Source organism: Barbatula barbatula, assembly GCF_947034865.1.
Source record: "Barbatula barbatula genome assembly, chromosome: 23".
In the NCBI taxonomy this organism is placed as follows: Eukaryota; Metazoa; Chordata; class Actinopteri; order Cypriniformes; family Nemacheilidae; genus Barbatula; species Barbatula barbatula.
In genome coordinates, this window is record NC_136786.1 from 16,680,444 (window position 1) to 16,704,422 (window position 23,979).

At 38.9% G+C, this 23,979-nt stretch overlaps 1 protein-coding gene across 1 annotated transcript in view; it reads right to left on the minus strand.

The window, feature by feature from the left end:
• Positions 1-853: 853 nt before the first annotated feature.
• Positions 854-23,979, minus strand: part of hs6st1b (heparan sulfate 6-O-sulfotransferase 1b) — a 40,101-nt gene continuing 16,975 nt past the window's right edge. The window contains exon 2 of the mRNA XM_079487611.1: positions 854-2,924. Coding sequence (XP_079343737.1) covers positions 2,228-2,924 — 697 coding nt within the window. The 3' untranslated portion in view covers positions 854-2,227. The remainder of the gene's footprint in view (positions 2,925-23,979) is intronic.

A 23,979-nucleotide genomic window follows, 5' to 3' on the forward strand; every position in this document is an offset into this window, starting at 1 on the left:
TGTGACCAGCTGTAAAGGCAGATCAACGCGATCTCGGGAGGGATGTGGGGTGAAACACGAAGAACTGAGAGAGAGAACATGTTGGTTGGATTCATGGCCCATGAGAAAATGTGTATAAGGAATGTTTTTACTGCCAAATAAACTGAAATACTATTTTAAAACCCTATGAAAATATTTGATGAATGATTATTTTTGGTACATGTACATCATTTGGGTAAACAAAAATGCCTTTCCCGTGATAATAATTGGATCTATTAAGATTAAACAACAGGAATTATTTTGCAAGACAACGATACAAACCTGAGGTTGTTTCAACACTTCATGGTTGTTGCATGTCCAGATATAAACTTGAGTTTTAAGAGGAAAATAAATCAGGTTTTATTCTGTAGAATATAACAATCCTATTAAAGGGATAGTTCAGAAATGAAAATTCTGTCGTGAATTACTCACTCTCTAGTTGTTCCAAAGATATTTGAACGAATCTAGCTTGTAACCAAACAGTTCTTGGACCCCATTGACCATTCTAGGAAAAATGACAATGGTAGTGAAAAGTGCCCCAGAACTGCTTGCTGTCCTACATTCCTAAATGTCCTAAATATCTTCTTTTGTGTTCAAAAGCGATTTTTCCTACTATGGTTGTCAATGGGGTCCAAGACCTGTTTGGTTATAAGCATTCTTCCCAATTTCATTCTCTGTGTTAATCAGAACAAAGATATTTAAATAACAATAATAATTTGAAAGTGAGTAAATAATGACAGATTTTTTTAGGTGAACTATCCATTTATCACAACTTCGAAAGCTGTAAATGTTTCGTTTTCCATATTAAAGAGAATCGACACTTGTCCATGTGTTAAAAATGGGAAATCAGTTTTTATTGGTCATTTTAATTAACCATGTGTAAACTGTGAACAAAACAAACATTCACAGTAATGAACATTATCGGAAAGCAAACTCAAGACACCTTAAATCAGCACACGCGCACACACAGGCGCGCACACGCAAATATACAATTGTATACATTAACGTATACACACACACACACACACACACACGTTCAAAGATAACGGTCACATTTTCTTTTCCATTCCCTTAATTATATTAGGATTGTTCCATGTTATTATCTAAGGAAATACTGACAGAGCATGTGATCCATTTCTTCACAAACACACATATCTCAAATGGCTCTTAACATGGCATCAATAGCAGAGTTTATTTTGAGTTTCAGTTGAAGTGCGTAGACGGGAGTCAGGGAGCCTCTGCAGACAACGGTAACAAACACGGAGCCGATCGAGAACAATCTGAGAGAGATGTCAGGCCCCAACATGCTCAGTGCAAGTCCAAATAACACATTCTACATGCTCGCGAAATCCACAATTAACAAAGGCAAATCATGTGAATCCTGATCAGCGTGTGATCCAACGAGAACTGCTTAAAAATCTCGTTCAGTTCGGTTGCGTGGTTCACAATGCATAATGTAGTGCATTGCATTATGGGAAAAAACGATTCAGATCACGCAGATGTGCAAAAACAAAAGCGTACAGTACACACTGAATATATTAGCACATGCTTTAAAAAACAAACAAATCATTTTTTTAAATGATATTCATTTTTTTTGGGGGGTACCAGAAATGACGGATATGCAGGAATACAACATTTGACTAAAAGGAATGGCTTTATCTTTAGCAACCAGAAACCTTCTAACGCGCTTTTTTGGGGAGGGGACGGAAACAGAAAGGACGTTGTGTTATGTATTTAGATATATCTATAAAACTGAACAGCTGTTAGTAGTTTCCATCACTTGTAACTGGCTGCACTTCACACATGATTTAAAAAAGATCTAAGATCTATGCATATTTATATCTATATATATATATATATATATAAAAACAATATATTTTATTTACAGAAGAGTCTTTTCCTAGATATTCCGGTTAATCATAGATCAGGTCCTTAAACACCTCTTCGGCCACTGCAGCGCTGAGGTCTCACACAAACAGTATGAGAATCATTGAATTATTCGGGCTGTATCGGAGCTTTTTGTATAAAATAGGATTATGAGATGCACACAGACTCGATTTCGCTGAAACGTTCAGAGGTCCCGTCCGATCGTTCCTATTGGCTTTTCATCACCAAAGGTTGGAAAAGCGTGAAAGTGTCAAACGTCATCCCCAAAAGTTCAACCCAGGTTAACTGTTTGGTCTCTTTCGCTCTGGAGAAGGTTGTTCGCTTACCACACATTAACAATATGATTCATGTAGTCCTCTGTGGGCAGCCGTGCCGTACCCTCCCCTCCTTCCTCTCGGAAGGGGCTGTGAAACGACGCCTGTCCTCTCAAAAGTCTCTGCTCCCGACGGTCCAGCATGTGCTTGTACTGGTATCGCTGTTGAAACAAGTCTTTGGCATAATCGTACAGCTTCATATCCAAATCGTTCAACTCCTCTATCCTCTGTATAGTGTCATTTTCCAAATCCACGCCGGCCGCCCGCGTGCTGTTGAATTGCAAAAAGGGTCGGATGAACTTGAGGTGGAAGGTGCGCTCGAACAGATACTGCGTCTTCCGCTGGAACTCCGTCAGGCCGTAGAAAGCCATGTCGCGTAGGTTTTTCTTGGCCGACTCTAGGAGGAGCTGCGAGCGTCTCTTGTCAGGTACCGTGGAAAGGTTGTAGCAGCCGACCAGACTGAGGTCGGCCAGCATGCGGACCTGTCGGTTGTTGGCGAGGTTGTAGGGGCAGTCCATGAACTGCTCCAGGGTGCAGCCCGACCAGTCCGAGCCCTCGTAACAGGGAGGTAACTCTTCGGGAGTGGGTGTCCGTCCGTCACACATGTGCAGGGAGGTCTTCCACGTGGCGCCGCGCTGGACGTGCCTCCATTCGCTGAGGTATCGGGAAACAGGGTCCCTCAGCAAAGAGATGTAGTAGAATTTTCTAAAGGAGAAAGGAGACGAACAGAACTCTGTTAGTAATGTTGGAAAAAAACACATTTATATGGATAGTTCACCCGAAAATGATGTTATACTCACTTTACTCATTGTATGACTTTCTCTCTTATGCTGAACACGAAAGAAGATATTGTGAAGAATGGCGCTAACCAAACAACAGCAGTTCCCATTTGCTTTGACACAAAACCAATGCAAGTCAATGGGTACCGCGCCGTTTTTCGGTTACCAACATTCTTCAAAATATCATGAAGTCATGAAATGACAAGCGGGTGAGCAAATGATGTGAACTGTCCCTTTAAAGATCTAGCAATGTGATTATGATTTCATTTAAAAATCATTATGGAGCTATTTTTAAAATAAAACAATGTCTCCCGGGTAAAGAAACAGGCAGCGCAGTGACACGAGAGACAGACAGAAGTGAAAGACAGCAAACATGTGCCTCTGCAGAGCGCTGAGACACTCAGATAATGACGACGTAACCTTCTCAGCCACTTCTGTAAACACGTCTTACGAATTATTTTGACGAATAAACGAAATGTCCTCAGCTAAATGCAATGTAGGGACACACACCGCAGGGAAAAGCACATGCTGGCAGAGCGACACAAAGGAGGAGGGCGTCAAAACCGGCGCTGCCAAAAAGCCAGCAGTTGGTTTTCAGCAGATTACTCCCGAATAAACTGATGACGGAGAGATTCGGGGCACACAGATTCATCGCCCCCGTGTCGCAGCTGGCTCCAGCTGCGGTGGCCCTGAGGGTTTCTGGTCTCTCCTTTACCCCACATTACCTCTTCACACCCATGTGACCAAATCTGCCAAGGAATCTCCAAACAACAGTCAAGTGCCGAGAGCTGGTTACACATTCCGACGGAGCATGACATCACTCATTAGACAAACACAAGCGGCCGATGCTGAGATTCATACTACATGGCACTTCCCAAGGTATCGCTGGGTGTTGTGCAGTCACTTTGCCTCTGGCCAGGAGGCAGCAATGTATGCCCTCACACGATATATGCAGTGCCCTCATCCACCACAAGGTGGCATTGTGTACGTAAAATAGATCCTAACGTTGTACCGTATCTCAATTAGTGGATCGTTGTGTTAGGATTGCTCTTGCTGGGTAAAACTGCCAAATGCATAAATGCAAAATATATCTTTTGGACTTCCTTCCGTCTCGACGTACGTAAATCAATAGAATCATCCTTCTTTCAAGTCTCTTCAAAACTCTTGTTCGTTCTCTCTTCTCTGCAAAATTGTGGGCTTATAATCACTAGTGAGCCTGAGGGACAGCTCAGATCCCTCTACAGCGCCACGGCTCGGGTTTTAATAACTCTCCTGTTTCCACAGCGATTAAAGTCTAAGCCTATCAACACGCACAGCAGTTCCGAACCTCAGCCGATAACAGACCGACTCCAGTGTGAATGCGCGGTCAATAGTAATAACACACACAGCAATAGACTCATTATTAATGAGAACGGTCACACTAGGCGCCTGAACTGTTGCAGCATGGAGAGTCATAAATTAAGCTGCTGAGCACAAGTCTCTTTATAAAAGTGTTTTATAATTGAATTAAGATCCGGTTCGGGCCAGGCCGGTTCAGGACAATAGGCTTTTAGCAGATTTGCGTTCATTTATGTCAGCTAGGGACGCTAAGCATATTGTGGTCAATGCAAAGCCTAACCAAGCATTTTTTCTCTTTATTTGATACTCCATTGCAACTTTTAAAGGGATACTTCACCCAAAAATCATCATTTACTCGCCCTCGAGTTCTTCCAAATCTGTATTCATTTCTTTGTTCTGATGAACACATAATGCTTATAACCAAACAGATTTATCATCCTATAGTAGGTATACTTTTTTGGGGTTCTTTTGAACACAGAAGAAGACATTTTGAAGAATGTTGGACAGCAAACGGTTCGTATCCCTTTAAGAGTAACTTTTAAGTTTCAAGCGTTAAAAAACTTGATCTAAAAACAGGCTTTCAGATTATGACATCATGTTTGCATAAGCTAGACACTTTTATCCAAAAATCGAAAGAAACCCAACGGAAACCATAACAATTCTAATGGTTTCCATTACAATAGCATTATGAACCATTAGCTTTTTCCATTAAAACCATTACACATTTCCTGTATGGGTTCTGTGCATTATTTCAATAAGATTAATGTGCCAGATAACACCCCGCCAATAGAATCACCGCTATAGTTTTCATTAAAACCAATACAATTTTAATCATAAAATACATTAAAACTGATATTGTTTTGGGCAGGGTTTTATGTTTTAGTTATTTAGTGCATTAAAGGTATATACATTGTTTATCGGTATGTTAAAGAAAATTATATAACAAAAATATTTTACAACATATAAAAAATTAAAGAAAATAATGCAATTTAATGCTTGTAATTTTTTGGAGGATCTATTGACAATAATGCAATATAATATACATAACCATGTCTTCAAAGGTGTATAAAGACCTTACATAATGAAGCGTTATGTTTTTATCACCTTCGAATGAGCTATTTCTTTCTACATACACCGCGGGTCCCCTTACATGGAATTCGCCATGTTGTTTCTACAGTAGCCCTAAAAGGACAAACTGCACTTTCCGTAAATATGTTATCTCCTTTGGCAAAAAAGCGTCATCTTAGTCCTGTGTCAGCCACCATAGTGCTTCAAAAAGGGGGGTGGGGTAAGCCATTGGTTGCAATACGTGACCACACGCTAGATGGTGCTAAATTTCATACACTGAAACTTTGATGTTTGTATATTGACATACCTCTCAATAACAATGAGAATGCCATGGCAGACCATGCAGAATCAGACATTGCAGAAAGCCAGGCAATATATTTTTTAGAAAGTATTGTTTAGTGTGGAATAACATTATGCATTAAACAAGCTCCTAAAACTTAATTATAAATCTCATTATTAAGGTTATAGCCCTCCTCTACCCCAATGAGACATGGGAAAGGAAGCATTGCTTTTGAGATAGACGCTGGAGAGTGTGAAGTTGAAGGTCAGAGCTGAGACACAGAGCACACAGGAAGACACCTCTTCAGGCTGACAGCATGCAGAGAAGCCGTCACAACTCCCAATCTAACAAGACTCCAAATGCAAATCAACCTCTCACAAATATGATGACCGCACAACGACCAGTCACCGACTGACACACCAGACACAAAACAGCTGGAGGGGGCACTACGCCTGCCTTTAGACACACTAGTAGAGAATAACGGTTTCTAAAAAAGGAGATGGTGTCCTCCTCTCTCACGCTCACACAAAGAAAGCCATTCATCTCTATTTGTTAGCAACTTTACTCTCAATGATTGTTTTCCCAATGGAGCATTTATACTGGAGAAGTGGAGCTTTGGTAAATTATTGATGTTGAATCTCTGCTGACTGTTAGCACAGTTCCCACAACCTCACCAGATCCTTCAACCTTCTCCGGTTTAACACGCTCATCTTCTGAGCAATGACGGCAGTGTAATGTATTCAGAGCGATTTTACACCACATTAAAGAAAAAAACAATGGTAAAAATATCAAATATCGTTTCTCCATCATTTCCCTGGATATGTAAATGCCCCCCAAGTACAGCACTAAAGAGTGGGAATATGACATGACATAATCTTAAACTTGTCTATTGTTTTAAGCTCTGCATATTTTTTACTAAACTATCTAACTTCAACTTACAAAACACGTGTGGGTTGAGAAACATGAATGCATCAAACTGCTGAGTGACTCCATTCTGTCTTTTTGGAGATGATCCACTTGAAAAAAACATTACTTCTAAGTACAAAAATGTTGGACAAAGAAAAGCATTCAAATGTCAATTCAGGCATTTGTGTACTCGCACAAAACGCACACACAAAATAAAAACACTACTTTGTCCGCCCGCACATGAGTAAAGGCACACTGGCATGCGTATCCATTATTACATTATGGTTATCAGCGTTTGAAACCGCCTTGACCCTCCAAATGTTGATAAGAGGCCTCGATACAGAGATTTTAAATTGGCCCATCAAATGCGCTGCGATATGACCGTGCCTCTAAATGGAGGACATCATTCTACTAAAATGCTTTTCAGGGGCTGGAAAATATTCCAAAGGTGAAGCAGAGAAACAAGTGTGCGTTCCAAAATTAGCAGCGCTTTATTTTCCATTCAGTACTGCCGATGCAAATGTTACAGCGTCTCTGGCATCAGCCGAACATCCCTCAATGGCCATATTTAACCTAGATTTAAATTATTCTCGCTTTTCTTCTGATCTTATTGCATGTTTAAAGGTTATGAGAGAATCTGGAAGTAGCTGGAACAACATGTTAAGATATTTTTAATGAATCTGTATGAATTAAATACGCTTATTTCCTTGACACATTCGACATGAACAATGCAAAACTCCAGTGAGGAATACACAATGTGACGAAAGGCATTTCTTCTTAAGTGGCAGGGTTTATTTAAGTATATAAATCTTATTAAATATGATGACCAGATTTTTAACCCCAGGAGATCTGTGCCAGGAATCTCCAGGGTATTCTTTTTTTTTCAGAAAAGACTCATCGAAGCGTTCCAAGATAAGTGAACATGGAATATATCAACTTATATATATCAAATCCTTTCAAAAAAATATAAAAAAAGATAAAAACTAAAATCAAGGCTTCCTGATTCAAATACAACCAAATTATGTAATAAACCAGAACCATCAAAAACATTTGAAGAAAAAATACGGATTAACAGAATCCTCAGAAGAGCGAAAAGCAGCTATTTTTACTGTGATCTCTGAACATACTTAAACACGATACAGTGTAGAGAATGAAATCTGTAGGAGGAGAGCGGAGAAGGAAAGAGGGTCTTCCTCCTGCTTCAGGAAGCTGCAGAGATGAGCAGTGGGTGGAAATTTCACCCTGGGCAGCATCAAACCTGTTAAAGCAGGGGTGGGTGGGGTGTCGGGGATTTCAGATAGATTTCTCTGACTATCAAAGGCACCAGAGCGCTTTCATAGGGATGAATATAAATTTCACCTTCTCGGCAGTCTGCGCCGCATGTTAGCTGTAACAGCTGAGAGAGCGTGACTAACTAACAGAGGCCGTTCTTTTAGCTTCTGATGTGGGAGGATGAGAGACAGATAAAGACAGAAGTGAGAGAGAGAGAGAGAGAAAGGGGGTAAGAAAGAACTATATTACACTTTCTAATGAAATAATGTTGACTTAATGTGTTTAGTGAGAGAGAGAGAGAGAGAACATCATCTTCTCCTGAAAAGAGGAGACAGGATGTGCCGACCCCCTGCAGGTTCTACCTGGGGTCCCATAAAGAAGCTCTCTCAACCCACGCAGGTGTTGCACAGCAGAGCAGGTGATAAATAAAAAGTCAGGAAGGGTCCTGGCAGGTTTAAGCCTTGCCAAATGTGCAAGGACGGAGCGGAGCAATAAAGGAACCCTGCGGACCTCTTGGGTGTTGTTGTGAAGCGGCCATTACTGTGAATTGTGATGGGTATCATATGCACGAGAGTAGACGGGAGTGAGAGAGATTATATGCGGCTCAGAGCTGAATGTAAACACAGCAGCATTTCAGAAAAAAGAAAAATTGGATTTCTCATTTGTTTAAAGCTTTTGACAAAAACCTTGTAAATATGTCACTACCTAAGAACTTCGTTCTATGATTCATGCAAAGCCCGGTGCATACCGTGCAATGCTTTTTTCAAGCCCTGGAAAAGAATTTAAAATAAAGTCCAAGCGTCTTTTGTGAATCTGTCCTGACAAAAGAAGGAATGCACGGAGCGCTCCGTTCGTACATTCGTGACGTGTAGAGAACGGTGAAGACAAAGAAACACACGGTGCTCAGGGTCTGGGTGGAGAGTCATTGAGACAGTGGGGAGGTTTAATAAAACTAAAGCTTCGTGTATGTATGACAGGTCATCCCGGTAAGACTCAAGACTACAGAACGATTCAAGCTGGAATCATGCTGGAATTCATAAATCCTTATTATAATGTAAATCCCTCCTGGGTGACCCGACCTTTAACCTCTGACCTACCTTCCACTCCCTGAATTTTCAAAAAAATCAGAGATCACAGAAAAGGAAACAAATGATATTCTGCCTGACCGCACAGTCCTTTGAAAGTCTGACATGTGTGTGTTTGTGGAATCATGATTCAAACCGTACAGCCTTTGTCGCCCTGTGGCTTCAGAATACTAAGAGCCGTAAATCATATTTTAAGCATGTAAATAGTAAACAGTAGTGTGTATGAGAGAGGGAGAAATGATGGGGTCTCACCCACACGCCTACAGTGTAATGAAAGAGATCTCCAGGAACTCAATGGTTCTGATTCAATTAGCAGCAGGAATGTTTATAGCTTAGAGACCCTCACAAGAGTCTGAGGGGGGAAACCCGTCCATTTCACCCTCACTCTCACACACTCCCATAATCCTCAATGGAAATACAAGCTCTTTGGTTCTGTGAATGTCATGTACAGTCTGGCCTACAATCTAATACATCTCAATTACCAGAGACAACTTAGACTTCTATTTCTGTTTTGCTTTACAAATTAATATTTATTTTTAGAACAAAGGTGTAATGTTTAAGTGTTCAGTCTAAAATAGTTATTGTGTCTGGTGGATGAGGATGGAATGTGTTTTATATCTAATCAGAGGCATGTTGAGCCCATTAGTCGTGACAGACTGACACGGAGATACGGAGATAAAGAGAGCGAGAGGATGCTTGAAAGGGAAGGCTATCCTTTTCTTTGAGCATGTCTTTCATACCTACTTGTTACAGTATATTTGTGCTTGCTTACAAACATGAAACAAAATGTAAAAAGGTGAACTTTAAAATCTATAACACCCATTAAGTTTCTGAGAGAGGAGAGTACACGTAAATAATAGTAAAATAAGTATTTGTATAAATAATGAAATAGTAAAACTCAGGTCAAAGTACAAATAAAATAGATACACAACAATAAATATTATGGAAATAAATAAAAAATAAATAAAAAAATAACATTTACAAATGAAGAACTACATAAATAAATACTTTGAAAGTGCCAAATAACTAATCCAAGGTTGTGACAGACTCTCTATACTATCCTCAGTTGAACTGTCTGTCAGATTTCTCTCATCTTCCCCATCAAACTGGTTCAGAGCTCCTGTGTTTGGCATCCCTACTCAACCCCTTTCTTCATCCCATTGGCCTTCTAATTAGGTTGCTATGGCGACACACAGACAGGTGTGTTCACAGTATAGCATTTTTCCCCACACTTGTTTTTTTAAACCCACTGAAGCGAGAAGCAGATGCTGTTCCCCTCCCCATGCTGTCTGGATGCTGGCCAGGGGTTTTTCCCTCTTCCCCTTATATACGGGCTAATGCACATCGTGTCATTGGTCATGTGTTCCGGCAAGATAAACAGTTTATGTATTGTGTTACTGTAATGCTTGCTTTTACAATTGACTCCATTTTAATAACATACGCCATATGCTTTTTTGAAATGTGCCAATTTGCTTATTGCACCATTTTGAGCCAATCACCTGATCCATAAACATTATGTGACAACTCATCTAAATCTAGACAAACACGCACATAAACCGTAAAAAGGAAGCCCTACAAGCTCACAGTGGGAAGTAAATAAGATACATCTGAATAACTTCAGAGTATAAGTTCACTCTATGCAATAAAGACGATTCTACCGAAGACATTTGGTCATTTCTTTGAAAAAGTTTTTCGTTTGAAACATCAGGTGGACAGCTGGGGGAAAACAATGCTAAAATGAAGGTTCAGATGAAAGATTGGCCTTGCGCCGTAATGTATAGGAAAGACAAAGACCTTCATGCAGTATGCCTATATACAGCAAACTGGCCTGAAGACCTCTCAGGGACAGCTGTCTATGTCCCACATTTTGAGAAAGAAAGGCATGACGTGGTCTCTGTAGAACGTCAACTGTTTAATTACCTCCGCTTTAATGCTTTGCTTGAGGCGGCCTGCAGCTCTGGCATGCTGACCGACACGCCGATTCCACAATGGCACAGTCGATCGGTCGAGGGATGGATCTATACAAAAATGGTCCATATTGACCGTTTGCATCTGTCTGCAACGTATAAACAGTGTGTGACACGTGCAGCCTGAAATAGGCATTCTGATTCATTTTTAAAGCATTTGCGATTAAATCGCGATGTGATAAAATGTGATCTTCTAACCGCAAAGACTGCGATCAATAATGGGGAATTTACAGTTTGATGCGATCCTCCTCGGAGCTGACCATTACAAAAGCATAAAAAAATGCATGGAAAATGCGTGGCATCCTTCAACAGGGCTCGGGACATAAACTTGCTCTCTCGTGTTGACTCATTCGTGTCGCGACGGCGTCTCTCTCCATTTCAGGGTGCTTGCCGCTCGTCTGTATTTGAAATGATGAATTTGTACATTGACCTGTTGTGCAATGGCCTCAACACAACGTGGTGCTGTAGATATATATATTTATAGTTTATACTTTTGCTTAATTATTTAAAGATAGTCTAGTAAATTATCAGACTCAAATTACAGAGTGGGGTAAAGCCACAGTTTGTTAAATACTTATGTAATCTGCACTTTAGTTTCTGAGATTAATGACTTTCTTGGACACGTGCAGGTTTATTTGTCTGTGATTTATGTCATGATAATTATTACATGTTTACATGGCTAGAAATTTTACAGATCATTCAATATACTAGTATTATTGAGCTAGTTCTAGAAAAATCTGTCAATCAATTCATGCATCAACTAATTTCATTTTAAGCCTGGCCTATAGTTTATAGTTAATCCGTCTAATATTGCGTTGGTTACCATGATTTATTGATTTTATTTATTGAATAATACAGATGTAAAGATGCTTGAAAAGAATAATTGCATATTAAATCGCAATCGCAATATTGATTAAAAAAAATAACGCAATTTGAAGATTTTTCTAAATCGTTCAGCCCTTTTTTAAACACACTTATCTGTCTTCTGTGAGCTACTGAATACTCATATATTTGTTCCTCCTGTCAACCACTGTTCTCTAACACACACAGAACAACTCCAGTGGGCTAGAGATGCTGAATCAGACCTTTCACCTCACAAGAAACTGGGTACTGGGTGAAAAATGGTGTTTCAAGATGGTCATTATTGTAAAACATATTTACATCCATGATAAGGTCACATTGCTTTCTGTAGCCTGCTGCACACACTTGTGTTTCAGTCTTTGCTTGTAAATATTAACCTCGCTGAAATATTGAGTCAGATACAGTATATTTCCTAACATCTGAACAATAAAACGTGCATGCATGTTAAGCTGGATAGTTCCCCAAAAAATGATAAGGATTTCATCATTTATCCCTCTTTCAAACCTGTATGACTTCCTTTCTTTTGCGGTGCACAAAATATATTTTGAAGAATGTTGGAAACCAAACAACGTTGACTTTTACTGTATGGACACAAAACAACTGAGCAATTTCTCAAAATATCTTCTTATGTGTTCTGCAGAAGAAAGGAAGTCATACAGGTTTGAAAGAGGGAGTAAATGATGAAATCCTTATCATTTTTTGGTGAACTATCCAGCTTAACATGCATGGGCCGGAAGTTTTTATTACCTTTGTTTTGCATTATTATTATTCAATCAGCTATCAAAAACATTCATGTTCTGAACTTGTTTTTGGTGAACTATTTCACATAGTTTTGAACAACATGAGGGTGAATAAATTGGTATTTTTAAATGAACCATCCTTTTAATAACAACAATAATAAAGCAAATATATTCATGAAAAGGTATTCAAGTTATTTTTTAAGTTACTTTGAAACCTGTATATCGTCGCTGTCCTTCTGAAACCTTGAATGTCCAAATAACAAAAAATCAGCAAATGGAAAAAACACTGTACTTTTTAAATGATTACATACAGTGTTGTCAAAGTTGACAAGCTCTTTTTATTGGTTAAATATTAGCAAAAACAGTGACAATTAAACATAAAGGGGTGACTAATGATAACGATTTATGGCAAAAAAATTTAATCACGAAATATGGAGATACAAGGTTTCGAAAGGACAGCGGCGATACCTGATACCGTTTTTCATAAAACTATCTTTATATAAATATGCAAAGCCAGAGGTATCTAGGTATCTAACAAGATGGCTCTCATCCACGTTATTTATTCCAGGATCAAATTAACATCCACGTCATAATTCAAAACGACTATTCAATTCAATCATAATCTAACACCTGAGACACCATGATCAAGTCTGCGTGTTTGAGCGAAAGCAAGAGAGAAAAATAAAAAGGTGAGTAATCTGCAACCACACAACTCTTCTTCACCACGTTTCTCAAACTTTCACTGCACAAGAATTCAACCCAATTCAATACCGCGCTTGGCCTTCTAGCAAATGTTCAGACATCCTACTCCTTTGGACTTTGGTATGTGAAGTGCAGGTTATGTTAAAGTGTCGTGTTTAAGCCCTCATTATGACCTCGCTTCCTGCGTGAAAACACAAGTGCACCACTCAACACTCCCTTCAGGACCAAGGACAGGACCATTGATACCTCACTGTAGGAAACAACTGCACTCAAAAAAAAAAAAAATACTGTCAAAGCACTTGAGAAACGTTAGCCCTCGCTCTCCATCCCGGATATGCATGAATACACCGCAACACGAATTACGCCGGCACCGCGCAGACCTTCCACGCCTCGTCGTCTTTGATAGCTACTCGAGTAATTCAGGTGAAGCGACAGGTGACACGCGGCCCGTTCAGCTTTTTCTTTAACTCACGACACCTCGGAGAACCGGCTGACGTGTGAGGTGTTTGTGAAGTGTGGGACGCCCTTGCGATCCATCAAAACAACCGCAGGGCTTTAAACAGAAGCTGAAATCTTAACACTGACAAAAAGCACAAAGCACCTGGCAAAAGAAAGTCACTGTCTCTGTAAAGCACACATTCAATAAACTGTTACCTGCTCGGAGCTGAAGAAACACATTTGAACTTTGTCGAATCAATCGTGTACTCAAAGGTTTCGGTGGAAACGTGAAATACAATTAAAGTTCAGCTCCTTTATCTGAAAGGGTAAACACGCTTTTGCGAGGAAAAAATGAAGTAGAGCCAACGAGAGTAGATAAACATTACACCTTTAATGATTCATTACCACGTGCTAAAACAATAACGACACTGTAAAAGTGAGTCATAGTTGTAGCGAGAGCGTTTGGCATCACACAATAAACGCTAATCGAATTAAAGTCTCTTCAGTGCTACTGTAGCCAGCAGTCTACCGCAAGTGTGTAAACCAACAATAAAAGCTTTGTTAATTGTGATCATAAACAGAACCGTAATATGTAAGAGAGTTTATCACCTTAAACACCTTTTTACTGGTAATTGAACAACTTCAAGTTCCTAGTGCCAAGAATCAGTATCTAGAATATTGAGTGTTTGATGGAAGCCAACATATAGAGCTTGTCAATCAAGTTCACGGCGCGTTGCATGCTGGGTCGGCGCCACCATCTTCGGAGGATGTTTACTAGCGATTGATAAATGATCCTCGATGGGATTTCCTTTGCGTTGTTTACAAGTCAGAAAACAAAAATATATTGTATGTATACCGTTGTCTAGTTTCTAAATGACTGTGCGACTTGCAGTTTATAACACCGCACAACCGACCCACCATGTCTTCTTAGTCAAACCGAACAACATTGAACTGAAAAGAGCAGAAAAGAGCCGCTACGACCTACAAATATGGCTGCGACAACCAGCATGCAACACGCCATGATGTCGGCGTCACATTCTCTATAGGAAAATATAATGGAAAAAATACCATTTCAAAATTATTTGTGAACAATATTTCTCCCAAATTTCAAATAAATATATTGCTTCTATTTGCGTTTAAAATGAAAACTGGAGAAACATGATAAAACAACAGAAAGACGTTGTGTATTATTTCAGACCACAAATACTGAAAAGAATAAAAAGACTTGACGCGCCTCTAACTCCCCTTTTGGGAGATGTATGTGGAGTCTCAGAGACTCACAGTGCAAAGACAAGAGCGAGAATAAACAAACCTAAAGATTCATCTACATGAACTCTTATTATTTGTGTATATATTCATACTTCATTGTTATACATGTTCCCACTGTATACATACGATATAACAAAAATATAAATATATACACAAAATATCTGATTAGCAGAAATGAATCTGATATCTTTAGGGCAATTTCATAACTTGCCTACATTTTAAATACAGTATGGTGAGCATTTAAATGAGCCGTAATAAATACATGCAATCAATCTGAGAAAAATGAGTTATAAGATTCAGTTCAATTATGTTTGTTAACGTGAAATATATCGTTACCCTGAAATAAAATGACTTGCTGTATTCTGTGAAAGAGATTTTTGGTCTTTCTGCCCACCCCATAACAGGTATACACATATACACTATTGAGTCACGATCTAAGTCATAAGAAGGCAACTGCCCACCGCCTCAATGCAACAGATGAGACAATGCTAGCAAAACTAAGGAAAAGAAACGGAGGCAGTGGGAGCACTAACCCCCCATCACACAATATTGCACCACGCCACATCATATCAAACAACACCTCTCTCTCTTTTACCGTCTTCTATCTTCTCTTGAACTGTCTGCCTCTTTATTTCACTCTGTGACTGGAAGAAATATTACAGCTGGGCTTTTGATACCAAAGCATCCTTCAGCAATCTAAGAACAAAAGGTGGTCTCTGTCAAATCTCTGTACGCCCCTGGCACGCTGAGTTTTTCTCTCAAAGGCGTAAACTTCCTCTGCCCTTGAAAAAGTCTCCTCCTCTGTTTCCTTCTGCATTGTGCTGGTGCGTCTAATCTCAGATTCTCTGAGGATTAAAACAACGAAAATGTTGTAATTTCGCCCATTTCAGAGTGGAGACCAAAACCAAACTTTCCAAACTTCAAAGTCTGTCACCAGATCAGCCTCGCCGGCGAGCGGGAGGAAAATGCCCTTCACCTGTCATTTGTACCACGGTATTGCGCTCTACTAGTCTTATTTCCCTGCTATTCATCCTCCGTGGAAGACTGAAGCCTGATCAAAGTGATGAAGGGAAAAGTGGTTTTCATTTCAGTGGAGTTAAAAGTTTATTCCACAGCCAGACTGCCATCACTCCTCTGAGCGGTAGTTATAAAATGGTGTCAACTACCAAATGCTTTATTTTTACAAGCCCTAAGGCTGTATTTCTTATAGAAATGATAATAAGCTCCATAAAAAATTAAACAAGTGTATGTCCCCTGAAGAAGCGTGCGTGTTTATGTGTAAGGAATGGCTCTCCCTCTGGCGCGTGGGTAGGCTCTATCCACAATCATGCTATTGATCTGGCATCGCCTGCGTTTAGAAATAGATTCAATAGCAATAGCCTTGGCTTTGAACAACTAATTATTCTTGAACTCGTTTTTTTTTATGTATGAGTGCACTGAGGCACACAAGGACTCACGATAGCCATTCAAGTGAAGTGACACATCCCTTGTTCACTATGTAAGTTCACAGCTAAATAGGAAATTACAAGTTATGAGTGAATCAGACACGAGTCTGAAAAAGGCATCGTGCAGTAACACCTGAATCCAGATGTTAGACGTTCAATTCCCAACGAATATAGATACTGAAAAACGAAGACATGAATAAGTTGCTTTAGACAAAATTATCTGTTAAATGCAAAAAATGACAAAGATTCAAGGGCTAAATCAATATATTCAATTTCATTTATTTCTATAGTGCTTTTCACAACGCGCAGTTCCCAAGCAGCATTACAAAGCGCGGTGCCTTACAAGAAAGCCAAAGTCATTACAAGTAGATGAGGGAGAAATGAATCTACCAGATGCCGTATGAACAGACTGCAGATAAAACCTGTGAAGGCTGTGGTGTTTTCAGTGTAGTATGCACGCAATGTACTCAATAGTTACTTAATACGTGAAAGTATTATCGACAGACAGTGACATTTCAAATTCATTTAACACAGTATCCAGATATAGATATTTGTAGACCTTCATAGCTAAACTAAATCAATTATGTAAGTGGTTAGAGAGCGAGTGTGTCATACTCGAGACCTGCATTACGCTCCAAAATGTTTTCGTTTCTTTTTCCATTGAACTGCTGTCTCTGATCTGGTCTTTCGATCAGTTATCATTTTTATGAATGATGGTGATTATTTTGAATTCCAAAGGTTATTTGGACCTTTAATAAATATATTAATAATGGCATTTAATAAATCTAATTAAATCAAGAATGCCTATGTTTTATTCCATTGTTGTTATATATGAATCAGGGCTGCAAGATAAATCGAAAATAAAATGCCCGCGATTTGGTGGTTGTCTGCGTTTTTTTTGAAGTAGGGTTAAATGCTGCCGCACCGAAAAACCAGGGAGCGCTCTCGCATAGAAACTCTAAAATTAAAACCACACATGTAGTTCCAGGAAATGCACATGGGCAACTTTCTATTGCAGTTCTTCAAGCCTCATCAGGTATTTCCATGACAATACAGTGTATTTATAATGATGATGCTTGACGGGTGTTGCTTTTTCAAGGGTACGACTCAAACTCGCAGTGCTTTCACATCAGGCAGCATTTCCTACCAAAAACACAGAGCCATGCTTTAAGGGCAGCGCATGAAACCACTTCAGACTTTGCAATATCACGATTACTCTAGACCAGTGGTTCTCAAACTTTTCAGATCAAGTACCACCTTTACTAAAATGAGTTGTTCCAAGTGCCACCTAATGACCGACATAGAAAATCACATGAATTAACAATTATTTTACAATTATATTCATAGTAGAGCTGTGAATCTTTCTCCGTACACCTCCAATTCTAATGTATTATTAATAACGCAAACACTTTTTTTACCAGCTGTTTTCAAACTAAAGAACACGTTTTTCTCCATGTTTTCAAGTAAGTCTTTTCTCCACTTTTCTATAGTGCACAGTAAACAAGGCTCTGTAAACTCTAATGGGGGATTTATTAACCTTGTGGGGAAAGCCTACAAACTCATATTAAAGACAAACAATGTGGAAAGAATATTTAACACAGAAGAAAAAAAATCCACTTATAGTTTAACATCAAGAGAACAGCTGTATATAACAAACAGAGACTCACACTTTACTGCAGCAAAAGCGACGGATAAAAAATACATCGCAATGCGCTTCATTGATTTAACCTTGAGAAGATGCAGACGTGTGTTGAATTAGCACTTTAGAGCAATAACAACAGCTTTAAACAGCGGTTCAAGTGCAGAAAAACACATGGAACTTAATTTGCACGCAGCTCGTCGAAAGAGAGTGAGCGACGGACTCACAACGCCTGTCTGCACCCGCTCTGTGTTTGAGCTGCACGTCACGCGCCTGAGTTACATCCACCAATGATAAATAAGCAACAATAATTCATAAAACTGTTTAAAAATTGCACATAGGCTGATATGTAGTCCGTATTTATCAAGACGTATAAAATTTAATACACGAAATGTGAGTTTAAATATAGATTTCTGTCGCGTCAGCTTACTTACTATGGGGGTCTCTTCAAGTACCACTAGTGGTACGCATACCGCAGTTTGAGAACCACTGCTCTAGACAGGTTTATTTACGCAAAATTAATTATTAATCACGATTTATCGGGCAGCCATAATATAAATTTTACAAATAGTAGTCAGCTTTGGAGAAAATTTTCATATTTTTGTATTTCCAACAGATTGTTTTCTCAAACTTTGCCGTCACACGACAGGAGACACATCTACGGTTTATTTGCCATGCCAACTACCCATGGACTATTATTTAAATAATACATTCATATCTATGTGATCACATATATGAAAATTGTCCACACCCAGAATTTTTACAGTTCTGTAAATGGTATATTCGTCTGCTCTTGGCGTCCGTGTGGTGGCTCACGTGTGTTTCTGGAGCTTAGCGGGCGGCATGGGGGAGGAACACTTTGCGTGTTTAGAGCTCTGGGTGGGGGAGACCCCTGCATGCCAGTCTGCCTGTGAGCAACAAATGACAGCTGAGAATGAGAAGCATTTGCCAGGGCCACAGAGCAGCTCCGGGGTGGAGATCTTGCCACAGTCAGACCCCTCACTTGGCGTCAGGCCGTCACCTCCGCTAACACAACTCACCAATCAGACCTGGAGCTGAGGCAAAGAGCCCTGGTGCATTAACACCTCCATTCCAAACATACACACACACAAACACAAGATTCGACTTTCGATGGGTCCCGTGAGGCATGTCAACAAATGATTGTGCTGGCAGAAACAATCAGCCCGTCACGAAAACACAGAGAGACTTTGTGAGCGAGATAAAGGTCTATTCACACCGAGCCAGAATTTTGACATGATTTTTTGGTTTAACAAGATTGTTAAACAAAATAATGCATTCCTATGAACCCAATTACAACGTGCAAATGAAGTGCAAAAAAGTTTTTTGCAACCTTTTTTCACAAAGAATGTTATTTCCGAACACTTTTGGTAAGGAATCATTTGTGATATGCTGTGTTGTTTGCATTGGATTGGGTAGAAACGGCCGAAGCACTTTAAAAACTGATAATTCCGGCCATCCAGCTGAAAAACTGCAGCATTAAGCGAGTATAATTATAATTTATTGCATAATAGATTTATAGACTAAACTCTGTAAACTAGGGTATCTTTACAATAAAACACACACACACACACCTCAAGCATTCACTTCTTGGCAAAAAGACAGAATCGTGTTTGGCACATGCGACACGTTAAACATTTATGGGCAGTTAGCATATCATGAAGGTGGTGGTTCCGCTGTGCGAGTGTTGTGGGAGTCTGGCAGTCTAAGAACTTCCTCCCCACACCCGGGTCACAGATTCACACAGAGTTCAACTCCTGCGGCACTGCAGGCTTCAAAGACCCGCACTTCTGTTGTCTCGTTTGAGAAATGAGGTGCTAAATTCCCTTGGGTCACACACACATACTGTACATAAGCACACACATGCAGTTGAATGCGACTTCTCACGGTGTGCCATGACAGACTTATTAGTGTGCTGCGGGAACAGAGAGCGACACACATAAACGGACAGGGCGAAAAGAACATGCATTCTCCCTGTCAATCAACTTGACTGACAGCTCTCTGTATCCTATTAAGTGACAGTTTAGGAAATACAGTAACGGTGAAAGTCAACAGTATAAGTTAAATATATACACACATACTATACTGCAATGTAAGTCGCTTTGGATAAAAGCGTCTGCCAAAATGCATAAATATAATATCTGTATATAGAAATATAGAAATGTAGAGAGTTCATTTAATGGGAAAATGTTACTTACAAGGAAGCGATTCTGTATGAATTGTGACAATCATTAGAAAAATCGGATCATTTAAAAAAGGAAGGTTGCTTTATAGTTTTATTCATATTTTAAATGAGCTTTTATTGTTATATTTTCAGATTCCATGCTAATTGTAGTTTACATTTTCAATTTGTTACATAATTATATCGTTAAATTTTGTTTTTATTTCAGATTTAGGTGTTGTTTTTCCTTATTTTGAAACATTTAAAAACTTCTCTATAATTTCAGCGTCAACTTAAACGTATTTCAGTTTATTGCCGAGGCAACATTATAACTTTCATTCAGTTAAAGTTTTTCAAATAATATTTAGGCCTATTTGATATCAACGCACAGAAATGTTTTCTATAATGAAAGCAAGTTGTATGAAGTTGCACAAATGAGATTGTATGAATTAATGTAAATTAGCCACCAATTCGCAAAAAAGTAAAAAAATGTCATAAGTATCGATCGGTTTTGTTGTAAAATCACTAGTTGTAAAATTTTCAAAATAGGTATTATTCATTCTTCCATTCTCAGAAAGCTTAATTTTGTATCCACTGCGAATCACATTTCACACAATGACCACAGCTCATATCTCTACTCTGAAAGAAGGAAAATAAAATAGAGAGGAGATCTGTGATGGATGGAGCAATAGTGGAGTAACGATGGTGGGATGGATAGTGAGATGGGAAAATGGATGGTGAGAGGATGGATAGACGAATGGGTGGTGGAATGGATAAACTAAATGAAAGATGGATAAGTGAAATGATGGGCACAAGGATGGGTAAATGGATAGACGGAAAATTGGAAACTGCAGGAACAATCTGAAGATGGTTTGACACCTTAAAACTGTTTTGTGATTATTAATTCAGTGCCATAATATTCAAACAAAATGTTAAGATATGAAGTGTTTGAAAGTGTGAAGAAGACAACTCTAAGAGAACAAGAACATATGATGAGTTTGGTTCCAAAATGAAAAAATCATATTTATTATTATGTGTTTATTGTTTTATTGTGTTAGTTAGCTGTATTATTTTAGTCATTATGGCTTAAATCAAAATAAACTAACTGCAGTTTGATTGATATGAATTTGAATGCACAATAAAAAAACAGGAGTTGTCTCATTTTGGAACCAAACTCTTAATTTTTCTTCAGTTTTTATTTTATTGTATTTAACAAGGCGCTTTGATGTTTAGGAATGGAATTTGGAGTAAAACAGGTTTACATTTAGGTGATGAAAATAAAAGCACAACAGTCAAGCATCACAAGTAAAAGTCACTTTAAATTACTTAACAATTATTTTAAATGTTTTAAAAAAACATTTCCTAGTGTTGAAGTCTATAAAAAGACTGCATGTATAAAACCGTTTGAATAAATGAAAGTAAGGAAAATGGTGATGGGCGAGAGCTCCGTCAGGAGTGCTAAGAGCACTGCATAACTATACAAGGACACTAGCAGACATTACAGACAACAACAAGTAAGTAGTGAAGCAAGTCTTACATTGTTTATTATGGGAATAGTGTCTGACCTTTTCATCATCTCTTTATGTTTTGCGATCGCTTTACGGAGTGGGCTTGCATGAGCAGCGGACCAGGGATAACTCCCGGTGCTCCAGACGGTATGCTCCGCCATTTCAGGATAATGTTTTATAAAAAAAATCCATTATTCATGTTATGTGGATAGGTGAACTGTCTTTAGTATGATTTTTTGCAGCAACGATGCATCATCTTTTCAGAGATGATAGACAAGAGGTTATAGAATAATAATTTAATGAAAACCCAATTTTGCCCAAAAATTTACTTACATTATTTGATTTTCCTGAAACATCCCAACGCTGCATCCATAATTTGCTTTGACAGCAAATTAGAAATCTAAACAAACCCTATTTGACTTCATTCAAACCTAAACTCACACTTGCACGGCACAGCTCGCACCAGTTGGCTGTCAAAAATGAAGGTTGATCGATATATTTCAATGCTTATCACGGAAGTCTGCGGACTTCTCTGGATGCCACTGAAACCTTTTGGCGACTGGTTCTTTAATATTTATTTTCTGAGCTTGTTTTGCATTAACCAAATGCATCTATTTGTATATCAACAGCCGCTGGTATGTAAAACCACAATCCTCTACCCTTTGCCGGCTTACACCATGAAGCGATCTTGTTCGAACTATGCCGCCACCTTTTCAGGGAAGGGCAAGTTTGATAGCAACAGAAGATAAGAAAGGTTTAGATCATATTTGTAACTTGTTCAGACACGGGAGAGGATCAGATTTACCCTTGGATAAGCAATGCAGAGGGCAAGATCATCTGCTCTATTATATGCTCAACATGCTTCATTAGCTCTCACATCAGACACAAACAAACATCTTACCAAAGAGTGTCTTTGGCTTCCAGATGCAAGCAGACACATGCCTCAATCTCAAAGCAGTAAACACATAAGTAAACCCAACAAAAAGAAGATTCAGGCTTTGTTTAGTCCCCCTAATGTTGTCATAAACCTCTACGTGACTCCTTCTGTCGGACAAAATGTCCCAGTGATTAGGTTTCCAAACAAGGTAAGACAATGGCGGTGAAACCAATGTTCTTCCAAAATATATTTAGTTTTCTTCAGAAGAAGCAAAGTCATACAGATTTGATTTGACATCAGGATGAGAGAATTAAATTTTTGGGGTAAACGATGCCTTTAAAAGCTATTATATCATAGTTTTAATACTTATTGACTTATTGAAACTGGAAAATAAATATAATTCCCTAACTTGTAATTTTCCGTCCTCACCGAACAAACAAACAACAAACAAAAGAGACCTTTCTGTGCCCACTGAAAACAAAGCTGCAAGGAAACGAAAACCATTTAATAGACAAAACGTCTTGTCAATTGTTTCTATATTGCACTGTGCCAGGATACGACACGGTGCAATACAAAACATACATCATCTGTCAATTTATAATATACGTTTCATATCAGCAGCACTTACATAAGTCTCTCGGATATGAAAACGTCTGCCAAGTACATAAACGAAATACATGTGGAAATATGAAAAGCGATCTAATGAATACGCAGAGCTTCCATAACTGTGTGCGAGTCGTCCACATCAAAGCAGACTAGAGTAGAGCAGTAAACCAAAGACCCAGATGGTCTCATGGCAGGCCCACTGTCACAGAAGGGCCCGATATTGGCAGTGTGATCAGAGACCTTTTAAATACCTCATACAGATTAATAAGATCAAATGAGACACTGCGACTGAGAAAAACAAATGTTTTTACCTTGAGTAGAGGTGCCGAGAGACAGCATGAGGGGGAAATTTGTCTTAATCCGCTGTATATTGTACTGTATGTATTATATGTACAGGTGTTTAAATATATCAACTCTGTGTCTAAGCCGGTGTCAAAGAAAGTTTAAATACAAGATTCAAACTTTATGAAGTTGTGCCATGAAGGTGTCCCGCTGTTGTGTGTGCGCATGATAAGAATGTCAGTACAAAACTGATAACTTATAATGCGAGCATCATACTTGAAGGGACAGTTTACCCCAAAATTAAATTCTAGCATTTATTTACATTCAAATCATTTTAAACCTGTATGACTCTTGAGAAATGTCTCTGTGGTTTTGTCTCCGTATAATGGAAGTCAATGGGTGCCAATGTTGTGTGGTTACCAACGTCCTTCAAAATATTGTCTTTCGTGTTCTGCAGAATAAAGAAAGTCATGCAGGTTTAATATGACATGAAGGTGAGTAAATGATGAAAGGAAAGAA